The sequence below is a fragment of the Amblyomma americanum genome, chromosome 3 (genome assembly GCF_052857255.1).
Source record: "Amblyomma americanum isolate KBUSLIRL-KWMA chromosome 3, ASM5285725v1, whole genome shotgun sequence".
Taxonomy (NCBI): Eukaryota; Metazoa; Arthropoda; class Arachnida; order Ixodida; family Ixodidae; genus Amblyomma; species Amblyomma americanum.
The window spans coordinates 171,036,680-171,051,255 of record NC_135499.1 but is presented as its reverse complement, the minus strand read 5'-3'; the positions used below and the strand labels follow the sequence as shown (position 1 = coordinate 171,051,255).

Here is a 14,576-nt window from a genome sequence, read left to right as displayed (position 1 = left end):
TACACATATTCGTCGGTCGTAACAAATTCCCTGCCACACTGCAACGCCATGTATGAGTCGGTTTGGATGGTCGGCGGTGACTGCGTGCACGAAACCGGCACTGGGTGGAAATATTGGGAATAGTAGACAGTGTGGTCGTTAGCAGCCATAATTGCTGGTGGCCTATAGTGACTCTTCCATTCCATCTTTTGCCTCTGCTCTACTACTTGCATTTTTTATTATTACTATGTGAATCTTAGGGCCGAAAGGAACACAGGGCCAAAAAGAACATTGGCGGTGAAGGCCAACACACATTTTGCGATGAGTACTGAAGGCACGAAGCCTTGACTCGTAGTCGTCCGTGCACCGGCCAGAGCGTGAAGTGTCCCAAGGCGGCGCCCAAGCCCAACATGACGGCTTGCAACAAGGATAAGCAGGTGTGCGTCTCGGGTGAGTGCGTGGGCTCCGTATGCTACAAGTACGGCCTGGTCGAGTGCTTCCGCGGCGCTGGACGGCTAACCGAAGAAGAGCAATGCTTGCTCACCTGCCAGGAACGAGGTATGCATATGAAATGACGGCGCTTGCATATGCCCCTCTACCAGCACTGCAGGTAGGCACTTGTGGTCTGGCAGGAGCAGGCTGGTCTGCAACGAATACTCTAGTGTACGCACGAGACAAGCGAAAGTGGAAGGTGGAGGTATTGGAACATACACTTTATTTGCTCTGCTTTGTGACTATCTATCATCATCATTATCAGCACCACCCTAACTTAATCAACTGCAGGACAAAGGGTTCTCTTATCGATCGCTGGTCCCCCATTGATTGATTTATTGATCATTATAAGGCCTCTTTTTTCAACGGGAAAGCATTTATTGAGACATCCCCCCACCCCCTCAAGTCCTTGCGACCATGTTTGCGATATGACTGCTACTAAAGGGGGCACATGAGGGACAACGACTTGAATGTTTTGAAGCTCATAATGTTATTTATCGAACAACATTCAGGGCGGACGTCTGCTACCTGCTGTGAAGGAGAGAGCAGAAAGGGAGGAGATAGAACATCTGGTTCGAGTTACATCGCAATTGATCAGCGCAATGCAACAGCATATTATTGCTTTACGCACCTGTTGGGATTTTTTAAGATTAAATACTTTAAACGCAATTTATGTTCATGTGATTTGAAAAGTTTATTCCGGTATATTGCCCCAACTGACTAGCCAACAATTTCACGGCAGTATTTGTAACCCTGCACGTTAAGAATATATTTCGGGTGTTTCGGTTTGGAGGCACTGCAACTGGTTGATCTGGGCAGGTAAATGGGCGCTTTGAAGACAAATTCCAGCATAGTTTTTGCTCGGATGAGCCCTGCCACGATGTGTGCAAAGCGCTTATCTTCGCAATCGACATGGTGCGCACACACAGCTCATGTAGAACCATACTAAATCACACGCTCGGTGAGAGTTGTGTAGCTTCATTTCCTAAGAGCAAGGAGGCTGGGCTCACCGAGAAATTCGCCTTGCCACCCTTGCCGCTGAGTGATGTCGGTCTTCTGTAGCTTAACGTGCGGAGGATGACAACAATGCCAAATGACTGAAAGTAAACAGCTGTGGTTAAAAAACTGACTCGAGATTAAGGGAAGTGGGGGCTGTGGCGTTAGATGTGTGATTAGGGCTGAGCTAATTAAGTGAAGATCATTGTGAGAGGCTGGACTCGACCCAGCCCAAGATAGTTATGATATGGGGACATGAGTCATGCGCAAATGGTGCACGACCAAGGCGGTTCGGGGTTGGTCGAACTCGCGCTAGGTCAGGTCCGTAAAGCCGTAATGCCCCAAACGCCCACAGTAATTACTGCGGGCCGTCTGGAGTCGGTAGTCGTAGAGTAAGTCATATTGACGAACCTGGACATATCGAACCCGTAGGGGATCGCAAAAACAGCTTCAATATATCAATAATTCGAGATGTAGAAAATGGTAATAGTTAAGCTTTAACCAAGAAGCAAGAATTCATTGTATCCACGTGCTTCTTGCAGCGACGTGCCTTCCGGCGGCGTGCACCGCGCGTGAGGCGATGGTAGGCCTTACCTTCTTTGCATCGAAGCCGCAGCGGATGGTGGTTAAGAATTAGCCACTGCAAATCATAAGACGTCTAATCCTTCTGCCGATACACTTTAAATAGAATAATCTTATTAAAATTAAAGTACAGTTGGTTTCCGCAATGCCTTCAGCCGGGAAATTGGCTACACAAGGGCCGCCGCTAGACTTTAGTTAGTTGGGTTGCCTTCACCGCCTGACAGCTGTGCGGCGTGGAAAAGGACTGCGGGGGACTGATGGCCACCCTCCAGCGCACCTCACGTGCACATCGTCGCGAGGTTTCACAGCGCCAACGCTACCGCAAAGCGTCCAAGGCCCTTGAGCCAATCCGCCTCCATGCGCAAAAAGTTTGTTTATTGAACGTCCGACGGAACTAGATACTCAAGCGGAGAATATCTGTGTTCAAAAATAAATCAATAACTTCAATATATCTGGCTTCGATATTTCCCAGCTCGACATTATTGCGTCGTAAAATTGCATGGTACAAACCAAAAGCCACTGGCCTAATATAAAGTCACTCGTATTTGCGACACGATGGTTCGATTGGTCCGAAACTGTCAGCCGGCGCTCCTCATTGCCGTAATTTTTTTCTTTCGCGCCATGAGAAAAAGGAGAGGCAGTAGGAGGGAAAGCGGGGAGGTTGACAAAGCAGATTGCTAAGTTGGCTGATACACACACGGGGAAAGGGGAAAAGAGAGGGAGAGAAGAGGGAGTGAAAACACTTTATTCCGCCGTGTCGATGGAACGAGACGATAGCCATGGGCCCGGTATTAGCTGATTAAAACAAGAAACACCCGCATTTGGTCTATAGTCTCTCGCCATAGTCTGAGTCTGACTTTTAAAGGAATACTGACGACAAACTAATTTTGCCGTGTATCGATAGACTACGAGATTCTAACGATAAATTTACTCTCGCCAAATAGGTGGTTTTATAAGATAAAAAAGGGGGAATACAGGTGCCGCCACCACCGGTCCATTTCGCAAATAAAACGCTTGCGTCGACACCAAATTTTTTGCCCCGATCCCTGAGTCTATGCTAGCTACATCGCCACTCACTTCAGGGCGGCAGCAACCAGTCCTCCTCCATCTAAACGTCACCTGTATCAAACGATTGGCGGGAAAATTTTTCAAATCCGATTTCCTCAGCCATAGCGGCATATCTAAATCGACAGCACTTAGGATATCATCTTGAAAACCGCAGGGTTTCTCTGTAACGACATTCCGTGATTGGTCGGGAGGGTTATGACACCATCGGCGACGCCAAACTTGAAAATTTGAGGACTAGACTGTTTGAGTACCTTCCATTGGATCATCACATGGGAAAATTATTTTACTCGACAAATTTATTTCGTGGGTGATTCCGCAGCATGGGATGCGTTCCTCTGCTCTCTTGTTGACTTTGGCGCAAAAACGCGGCACTTTCTTCAGAACAAAAAAAAAAGGAGACTGAGATGCCGTGCCTACGCGCAATATTCTAGTAAACTGCAAATGTATGGAAGCACAATAGACCGCGCCTTTTTCGCGGAAGATTATTTCTTTTCCGGGTTCTTCTTTCCGATTGCTGTTCTTAGCGTGTTTTCAGCAACTGAAGCCAGTACGAAATCCGGATAACTGCATCCGTTGAGCTTGGCAGCTTGGGCGTCGAGGCTCATTTCCGCCATGTGCCTTCAATAGTTCAGGAGCGTAAATTGCTGGGCTAGTTGGTTCATAATGTTGTCAGGGTGGAACCAGCGGAACACAGACGCAGGACAAGAAAAGGAGGACACACACCACACCGCTCATCAGGAATATCTGACCGATCTATTTACGATATTCAATGTGTATTGTGACCTTTTCCACTTTGGTATTACACAGCCAACGAGTGTGCAGAACACTTGTCGCGATTTCAGCATCCAGGAACCGGATTGCTGACCGATCCAGAAGTCCATGCTTAAATTACAGACCAAAAAAGACACGATAAATTGGCTGTGTCATTGATTTGGGGTTCACCTCTCCCGAACCACCCATTAGCCACCGTAAACCTCGATAACTTGTTGTGCGATGAGACGAACAGGAGGTTAATGCATGCGGATGTAACTTACTCGGAAAAGGCGTCATTGAGAGTTTGGCGGTCATAGCCGTGTTTATAATATTGCCGGAACTAAACGTCCTTGCCATCGCTGTCGTATGACGTCGTAATCAGAACCTCCTACGTTCATCTACTGATTAATAGAATATTCTACACACGGGCCTGACTCATAAAAGTACTGCCAGGAAGTGTACACCTTCCCGAGAAGGTGCTGCCGTCTAGATCACGTGATATTCGTAGGTTCACTAAGAAGGGCGGCAGAATATATCGGAGTTTATCCAGCCCTTATATCAGTATTGTGGAAGTGTTCGTTCTAAGGCAATAATTGATTACAATTAAACTTTTGAGAATGCTATCCTACTTGGCTATCCTGTTCGCAGGTTCGTCGCAGTGCAAGGTGGCGTGCGATTTCCCGGAAATGAAGGATCACTGCGGCGCCAAACTGCCGCCGGGCTCCCCGTGCAACGCCATGCGCGGATACTGTGACGTGTTCAGCATATGCCGTGACGTCAACCCGCGCCCTTTCCTAACCAGCCCGAGCGGCTTTTTCATTGGCGGAGAGCCGTTCACCATCCTCTATGAGTTCATCGCGGTAAGAACCGGCGGCTGAGCTAGATGGTATTTGTAGCGTTGTACATACTTCCTTATAAAGAATGGAGCAAAATATTCGATAGTTTTCATGCTCTTCCGTCTTCTCTGTTCGTCTCATTTCGCGGCAAAGTATTACTGAGTGGTGCTTCAGAAAACACGTTGTCTGACCTCGCCTCGAGAACACACACTGTATGCTTCCCCCAGTGTCTCAGGAAAACAGAAACTTTTATTTTCAGCAAAAAGGTTTACATTATGGCCGACATCGTTGCGGTATAGATTGCATTTTACGAAGCACCTACATGTCGTTGCCAACGTAACCTAACCGTCCTTCAGGGTAGTTAACAGCGGGGAACAAAGCGAAAGTTCTGAGCAGTCCAGTTAATCTGTCGAAATTAGTGCGAAAGGGTGACACAATGTCGCTAATCGAAGTCATGTCCGGTAGAACCATGAATGTATAGCTCCCTTAATAATAGACAGCCGGTCCTGACATTTAAGGTGGAATTATTGTTGTATGTCGAAACTTTTTGCTTAAACTTGATAAAACTGTGAAATTAGGAACATTTGACTATTCCGACAAAGCATTCCGAATTCTTGAAGGAAATAGAGTTACAAATTCTGCAAACTACACACTTCGCAGTGCACCATGAGCAAGGTGAAGCCCACTGCACCGTTAGAGGTGTAGCAGTCTGACACTGAATCAATTTCCCTATTGTTTACAGAATACCACGTTCGTTAATAGACATTTGTATGTGCGCTCGCGCTCGCAGAACAACCCCTTCACTGCTGGCTTCGTGATCTTGGGTTCGTCGTGGATGACGCTGTTTGTCATCCGCTGCTTCGCTCTTCATACGCCCAGCAACAACCCGACGAAGAAACCGGCCCTCAAGCTCAAAGAGACGCTCCAAAGCCCAATGAAAGCCATACTCAATGTAAGGGTACCTGCGAGCAATGCATGCACAAGCGTGTCCTATGTGTGAACTGTTGCTTGTAGCATATATTCTTCAACGTGAACCACCTGACGCGTCAAAAAAAAAACATCAATGGTTTGGAACGTGCAGGTCTCTGACATTCGGTTTCGCCTAACTCTGCTTAGTCTCAGTAGTTGCTGAGCATTATGTTCTGGCTCAAGCAAAAGCAATGCTCTTAAGTGACACTCTTGGGCCAGTGTAACAGCGATAGCTACATGAGTAACTTGATCAGAGGTTAGCGGCGCCACCGTTGCCATTGACACAGAACGTCTAAACCTATATCTGCCACGCTGAACTGCTGGACAAGAAAAACATAGCCAGCGTTGGCCTTAGCTATATGCTTAGCTATAACCAACATAAAAGCCTCTCGATGAAGGACCATCCGTGGTCAAGGTGTTTATGCGGGCTTATCCCTACTGAAAGTTTCCATATGACGAGTTCCATAATTCCATACGCCTCCATAAGAAATTTTATGGAGTAAGTCTGCAGCACATGGAGTCGGTATGGACCACATGGAAGCAGGTATAGAAGCTTACGGACGCCATATGATGTCATGTACGCTGTATGAAAATCCTATAGAAATTATGCGGAATGTTGATTGACTCCGTACAGAGAAAATGTGACTTTCCATATATTTATTATGGACCCCATATTCCCATAATTCCAGGCGAGCGGCTCATATTGGGAAGAGGGCTCAAGTACAGCTCTCACTCTTTCATCCCGGCAGCGGTAGGAAAATATGGGAACTTTCTTTCTCGCCTTATTATGCACTAAAACTACTTCTATCAACATAGGTTCAGGTTTAGACCTTGATTATGTTACTACACAATCTATTGCCAATCGCTCCGTTCAAATTTAAACGAACATTGAGGACGAATTCAACTCGTTTGTAAAGATGCGTCATCGCATTCTGCTACTTTAACCAAAAAACGGAGCTTTTATAAGCTAGAACAGGTAAAGAACGCAATAGACGTATCGCCACTTGCGTGCGGTTTTTGCAAGGAAACTAGAGTGACGTCAAGAGAGTTTTCTTTCGTGAGCGGATCCCTGAGGTTAAGCTACACCGTCATACACTTCCAAATTGCAATCACGGAGGCCTTATCTTCATGTCACGAGTTTTCTTGAGTGGCGGGAAAAACTTTGCCTTTTTAAATCCAATTATAGTAAATTAATGAGTTTTTTGATCCCGGACAAGCATAAACGTAGCAAGAAAGATTCATGAAATCAATTTTTACTAAAACAAAAAAATGACTGTAATTGGGCTCTGTCCCTCTTGAAAACAAAATAAGAATAAAAAAGTTATAAGGTGACTCCGCTTGTTGGAACTGTCTTGAGGCACTGACAGCTGTGTAAACTAGTATACATTGCAGAACAGTGCTCGTGGAGCTAACGAACAAATAAGCCTTCACATTACAGAAAAGATGCATCCTGTAAATCATACTTCAGCTACATTTTGAGTGTAAATAATCCCAATGGGGAACTGGTGCTTGGGTGCACAGTGGTCTCACGGGCACCCATGGTAATTGTCAGGCTTCTGGTTTGATTCGACTTCTCTTTTTTTTTTCCTTACAGAACTAATGGAAGCTCGGCGGCCATCTTTCAAGATTACCATTCGTCGAAACGTATCGTTGACGTGAAATGCGTGTTTCAGTTGGTTTGAAACAGTCCAAGTGACTGTGGGCATTTTCATGTTTATTTTCTCAGAAAACTGTTTTTGCCAAGAATTAGCGATATAGATATAGCGGACGTCGGAAACACTGTTCAAAGTAGCGGCTGTACAAAACGTGGCATCAAAATGAGACCAGTGGCGACGCGTTAAACAAGTGGTATTTACTAAGAGTAATCAAGAAAACGGACTCTCATATTACCATGCTGTGTGTCCTTCTCTGCATTTTTTTTTTTCGAATAGTCTTCAACATTTCCTTTGCGAATCCATGTAATCTTGTGTGTTCGCCTATCCTTCCCCCCTTAGGTTCGACGGCCTCAGAAAAACCAACCATGTTACATTTGTATCAGCATGCACAGCTCGTGTCTGTGAAAGACATTGATTATGCCAGCAGATGCAGCGCCTAAAAGACTCTCGGCATCGAGCACGAGGGCCCTTTGGTCTGACGAAAGGTCGGGCATGATCCAGGCCGGCCAGACAGATGGAGAAAGGTACAGAAAAAAGAGACCAGGCCAGGGGCGTAGCCAGGCGGGGTGGCTTATGGGGCTTCAGCCCCTCTCGAAATTTTTTCGCACTGTTATGCACCGCCGACCAAAACAACCACCGGCGCTGGAAATCATGCTGAATTTTGTCTACGATGTCTTTTTCACTCTCGAAAAGACATTTCGGCGCGAACATTGCGAACTCGGGCTGTATTTCGTGGTAATTACGGGCCATGCACCTGGAGTCACATAATTCAAGGAGCCTCATCTGAGCATAAATTTTAAATGGCGTTTCAATGACGAGCAGGCTCGTCGCGGCATCTCGCGGCTGCCGCGGAATCTACGGAGCGCGTGGAATTCAATTCCGAAACTTTATGGATATAAATTTCTCATGAACTTTGTCCTTTACATCGCGAAGCAGCAAAACAAGTGCAAGTAAAAAGATCTGTCCCTTCAGGTCTATAAACGCGCAATTAGGAAAACGTTTGAGTATTCATTAGCCTTTAAAACCACAGAAATTTTAGGCGTTTATTGTAACAGTTAGCCTCATGATCAAAGTTATCATGCGAATGCGAAAATTACGAGGACATCAATAACCAATTTGACCGACCTTGCTCAATGAAAGCGCGGCCCACACGGCGTTTCACAACAAACACTCTCGGATATTGGGTAGTTCAACTTGTCGTATCACCTGTGCCTTTCGTTTGTCCTTTTCTTTCCTTTTATAGCTACCTGCTTTTAGTTCTTTTTTGAACCAGACTAATACCCTCCTTTAATTTTCGATGTAGAATGATTGTTGCCTCTTTGCAGTCATAATAATAATAATAATAATAATAATAATAATAATAATAATAATAATAATAATAATAATAATAATAATAATAATAATAATAATAATAATAATAATAATAATAATAATAATAATAATAATAATAATAATAATAATAATAATAATAATAATCAATCAATCAATCAATCTTTATTTTTCGGTGCCCAGGAACAACCCAAAGGTCTTGGTGCTGGTACACCATTCACACGCACAAAATGTCAATTTATTTCACTACAAAGGAAGACACTCAGGGGAGGTAATGCAGCAGTCAAGGCGATAGAAAAAAAAAAAGACATATAAACTAGGCGTGACAGCAAGCATGAAGCAAAAAAGCGAAAACAGCGGTAAATGAAAACAGCTAGAACAGGCAACAGACATATAAATAACTAATGAAACAATAAACAAAGAGAATGAACGACCGATAACAGCCAAGTACAGCATATAGCAAAATACAAACAAGAATAAAGCCAATACTAATATGAACGAATATGAAACCTCTGAAATACAAACTAGAAATACAATCATACACAATAAGAAACGTAATTAGTGAACGCGTTACAGACAATCAGGCGTGAGTACACAGTATTAAAGAAATAATATTAATGACAACAAGTACACGTGATGAACAATTAAGGAGAGAAAAAAACAATATAATACCGGTGCAAACGCACAAGTGTAGTAAAGACAAAATGCATGAAAGGGGAAGTTATGTATGAGAAAGAGAGTGCTCAAAGTGGAACGTCACGGACATCCAATATAAAGGAAGGGAGAGAATTTTCGAATATATCTAGGTGAGGACAAAGAGAATTAAACAACTTTTGCATTCTGTCCAGAGGGGAGAGGGAGTGCAGGAGCGCAGAAACTTGGAATGGTCTGAATTCCCTTATGCTCTTTCGCGGTACACGCATAAGGATACGCGCTAGGAGCTGAGGGCATAGAATGTGACCATGAAGAAGTTTATACAAGAAAATTATATCTGCCCTCACGCGACGGCAGCTAAGAGAAGGAAGCTGCAGTGAGTTACTCCGTCTGGGACGAGAGCTGGAAGTTTTGCAAGAAAACCGATGTTGAAATATGCGTAAAAACTTTAGCTGAACTCTATCGATTTTTTCACAGTTCGACTGGCAAGTGCCGTTCCAAACAACAGACGCATATTCCAAAAGCGGCAAGCATATGGAGAGGTAGAGCTTTAAGAAAGGAAGTGGGGATCGAAACTCTCTCGAAAGCCTGCAGATGAAGCCGAGTGTACGCATAGCCCGTAGAGCAATGCGTTTTGTATGAGAGGAGAAGCTGAGGCTACGGTCGAAAAGTACGCCGAGGTCATTAATTTCATCAACCCTGGGCAGCGGCCTACCATTCACAGAATAAGAGTAGAGAAGACTGTGCGTTTTACGCGTAAATGAGACAACCTTGGTTTTAGATGAATTGAGAGTGAGCCCATTCTTCAAGCACCAATCAGAGAAGGCGGATATGTCAGATTGCAATGACAAGCAATCGTGAAGAGTATGTATTGCCTTGAACATTTTTATATCGTCCGCATAAAGGAGAAATGAAATAATAATAATAATAATTGGTTTTTTTTTTGGGGAAAGGAAATGGCGCAGTATCTTTCTCATATATCGTTGGACACCTGAACCGCGCCGTGCGCGGATACTGTGACGTGTTCAGCATATGCCGTGACGTCAACCCGCGCCCTTTCCTAACCAGCCCGAGCGGCTTTTTCATTGGCGGAGAGCCGTTCACCATCCTCTATGAGTTCATCGCGGTAAGAACCGGCGGCTGAGCTAGATGGTATTTGTAGCGTTGTACATACTTCCTTATAAAGAATGGAGCAAAATATTCGATAGTTTTCATGCTCTTCCGTCTTCTCTGTTCGTCTCATTTCGCGGCAAAGTATTACTGAGTGGTGCTTCAGAAAACACGTTGTCTGACCTCGCCTCGAGAACACACACTGTATGCTTCCCCCAGTGTCTCAGGAAAACAGAAACTTTTATTTTCAGCAAAAAGGTTTACATTATGGCCGACATCGTTGCGGTATAGATTGCATTTTACGAAGCACCTACATGTCGTTGCCAACGTAACCTAACCGTCCTTCAGGGTAGTTAACAGCGGGGAACAAAGCGAAAGTTCTGAGCAGTCCAGTTAATCTGTCGAAATTAGTGCGAAAGGGTGACACAATGTCGCTAATCGAAGTCATGTCCGGTAGAACCATGAATGTATAGCTCCCTTAATAATAGACAGCCGGTCCTGACATTTAAGGTGGAATTATTGTTGTATGTCGAAACTTTTTGCTTAAACTTGATAAAACTGTGAAATTAGGAACATTTGACTATTCCGACAAAGCATTCCGAATTCTTGAAGGAAATAGAGTTACAAATTCTGCAAACTACACACTTCGCAGTGCACCATGAGCAAGGTGAAGCCCACTGCACCGTTAGAGGTGTAGCAGTCTGACACTGAATCAATTTCCCTATTGTTTACAGAATACCACGTTCGTTAATAGACATTTGTATGTGCGCTCGCGCTCGCAGAACAACCCCTTCACTGCTGGCTTCGTGATCTTGGGTTCGTCGTGGATGACGCTGTTTGTCATCCGCTGCTTCGCTCTTCATACGCCCAGCAACAACCCGACGAAGAAACCGGCCCTCAAGCTCAAAGAGACGCTCCAAAGCCCAATGAAAGCCATACTCAATGTAAGGGTACCTGCGAGCAATGCATGCACAAGCGTGTCCTATGTGTGAACTGTTGCTTGTAGCATATATTCTTCAACGTGAACCACCTGACGCGTCAAAAAAAAAACATCAATGGTTTGGAACGTGCAGGTCTCTGACATTCGGTTTCGCCTAACTCTGCTTAGTCTCAGTAGTTGCTGAGCATTATGTTCTGGCTCAAGCAAAAGCAATGCTCTTAAGTGACACTCTTGGGCCAGTGTAACAGCGATAGCTACATGAGTAACTTGATCAGAGGTTAGCGGCGCCACCGTTGCCATTGACACAGAACGTCTAAACCTATATCTGCCACGCTGAACTGCTGGACAAGGAAAACATAGCCAGCGTTGGCCTTAGCTATATGCTTAGCTATAACCAACATAAAAGCCTCTCGATGAAGGACCATCCGTGGTCAAGGTGTTTATGCGGGCTTATCCCTACTGAAAGTTTCCATATGACGAGTTTCATAATTCCATACGCCTCCATAACAAATTTTATGGAGTAAGTCTGCAGCACATGGAGTCGGTATGGACCACATGGAAGCAGGTATAGAAGCTTACGGACGCCATATGATGTCATGTACGCTGTATGAAAATCCTATAGAAATTATGCGGAATGTTGATTGACTCCGTACAGAGAAAATGTGACTTTCCATATATTTATTATGGACCCCATATTCCCATAATTCCAGGCGAGCGGCTCATATTGGGAAGAGGGCTCAAGTACAGCTCTCACTCTTTCATCCCGGCAGCGGTAGGAAAATATGGGAACTTTCTTTCTCGCCTTATTATGCACTAAAACTACTTCTATCAACATAGGTTCAGGTTTAGACCTTGATTATGTTACTACACAATCTATTGCCAATCGCTCCGTTCAAATTTAAACGAACATTGAGGACGAATTCAACTCGTTTGTAAAGATGCGTCATCGCATTCTGCTACTTTAACCAAAAAACGGAGCTTTTATAAGCTAGAACAGGTAAAGAACGCAATAGACGTATCGCCACTTGCGTGCGGTTTTTGCAAGGAAACTAGAGTGACGTCAAGAGAGTTTTCTTTCGTGAGCGGATCCCTGAGGTTAAGCTACACCGTCATACACTTCCAAATTGCAATCACGGAGGCCTTATCTTCATGTCACGAGTTTTCTTGAGTGGCGGGAAAAACTTTGCCTTTTTAAATCCAATTATAGTAAATTAATGAGTTTTTTGATCCCGGACAAGCATAAACGTAGCAAGAAAGATTCATGAAATCAATTTTTACTAAAACAAAAAAATGACTGTAATTGGGCTCTGTCCCTCTTGAAAACAAAATAAGAATAAAAAAGTTATAAGGTGACTCCGCTTGTTGGAACTGTCTTGAGGCACTGACAGCTGTGTAAACTAGTATACATTGCAGAACAGTGCTCGTGGAGCTAACGAACAAATAAGCCTTCACATTACAGAAAAGATGCATCCTGTAAATCATACTTCAGCTACATTTTGAGTGTAAATAATCCCAATGGGGAACTGGTGCTTGGGTGCACAGTGGTCTCACGGGCACCCATGGTAATTGTCAGGCTTCTGGTTTGATTCGACTTCTCTTTTTTTTTTCCTTACAGAACTAATGGAAGCTCGGCGGCCATCTTTCAAGATTACCATTCGTCGAAACGTATCGTTGACGTGAAATGCGTGTTTCAGTTGGTTTGAAACAGTCCAAGTGACTGTGGGCATTTTCATGTTTATTTTCTCAGAAAACTGTTTTTGCCAAGAATTAGCGATATAGATATAGCGGACGTCGGAAACACTGTTCAAAGTAGCGGCTGTACAAAACGTGGCATCAAAATGAGACCAGTGGCGACGCGTTAAACAAGTGGTATTTACTAAGAGTAATCAAGAAAACGGACTCTCATATTACCATGCTGTGTGTCCTTCTCTGCATTTTTTTTTTTCGAATAGTCTTCAACATTTCCTTTGCGAATCCATGTAATCTTGTGTGTTCGCCTATCCTTCCCCCCTTAGGTTCGACGGCCTCAGAAAAACCAACCATGTTACATTTGTATCAGCATGCACAGCTCGTGTCTGTGAAAGACATTGATTATGCCAGCAGATGCAGCGCCTAAAAGACTCTCGGCATCGAGCACGAGGGCCCTTTGGTCTGACGAAAGGTCGGGCATGATCCAGGCCGGCCAGACAGATGGAGAAAGGTACAGAAAAAAGAGACCAGGCCAGGGGCGTAGCCAGGCGGGGTGGCTTATGGGGCTTCAGCCCCTCTCGAAATTTTTTCGCACTGTTATGCACCGCCGACCAAAACAACCACCGGCGCTGGAAATCATGCTGAATTTTGTCTACGATGTCTTTTTCACTCTCGAAAAGACATTTCGGCGCGAACATTGCGAACTCGGGCTGTATTTCGTGGTAATTACGGGCCATGCACCTGGAGTCACATAATTCAAGGAGCCTCATCTGAGCATAAATTTTAAATGGCGTTTCAATGACGAGCAGGCTCGTCGCGGCATCTCGCGGCTGCCGCGGAATCTACGGAGCGCGTGGAATTCAATTCCGAAACTTTATGGATATAAATTTCTCATGAACTTTGTCCTTTACATCGCGAAGCAGCAAAACAAGTGCAAGTAAAAAGATCTGTCCCTTCAGGTCTATAAACGCGCAATTAGGAAAACGTTTGAGTATTCATTAGCCTTTAAAACCACAGAAATTTTAGGCGTTTATTGTAACAGTTAGCCTCATGATCAAAGTTATCATGCGAATGCGAAAATTACGAGGACATCAATAACCAATTTGACCGACCTTGCTCAATGAAAGCGCGGCCCACACGGCGTTTCACAACAAACACTCTCGGATATTGGGTAGTTCAACTTGTCGTATCACCTGTGCCTTTCGTTTGTCCTTTTCTTTCCTTTTATAGCTACCTGCTTTTAGTTCTTTTTTGAACCAGACTAATACCCTCCTTTAATTTTCGATGTAGAATGATTGTTGCCTCTTTGCAGTCATAATAATAATAATAATAATAATAATAATAATAATAATAATAATAATAATAATAATAATAATAATAATAATAATAATAATAATAATAATAATAATAATAATAATAATAATAATAATAATAATCAATCAATCAATCTTTATTTTTCGGTGCCCAGGAACAACCCAAAGGTCTTGGTGCTGGTACACCATTCACACGCACAAAATGTCAATT

At 43.9% G+C, this 14,576-nt stretch overlaps 1 protein-coding gene across 1 annotated transcript; it reads left to right on the top strand.

Annotated features, from left to right (window-relative positions):
• The first annotated feature begins 389 nt into the window (after window positions 1-389).
• Window positions 390-7,275, top strand: LOC144124257 (disintegrin and metalloproteinase domain-containing protein 10 homolog). The gene is made up of 4 exons (XM_077656898.1): window positions 390-537; window positions 4,519-4,730; window positions 5,497-5,658; window positions 7,270-7,275. The coding sequence occupies exons 1-4, from the start codon at window positions 390-392 to the stop codon at window positions 7,273-7,275; spliced, it is 528 nt and encodes a 175-aa protein (XP_077513024.1).
• The last annotated feature ends 7,301 nt before the right edge of the window (window positions 7,276-14,576 follow it).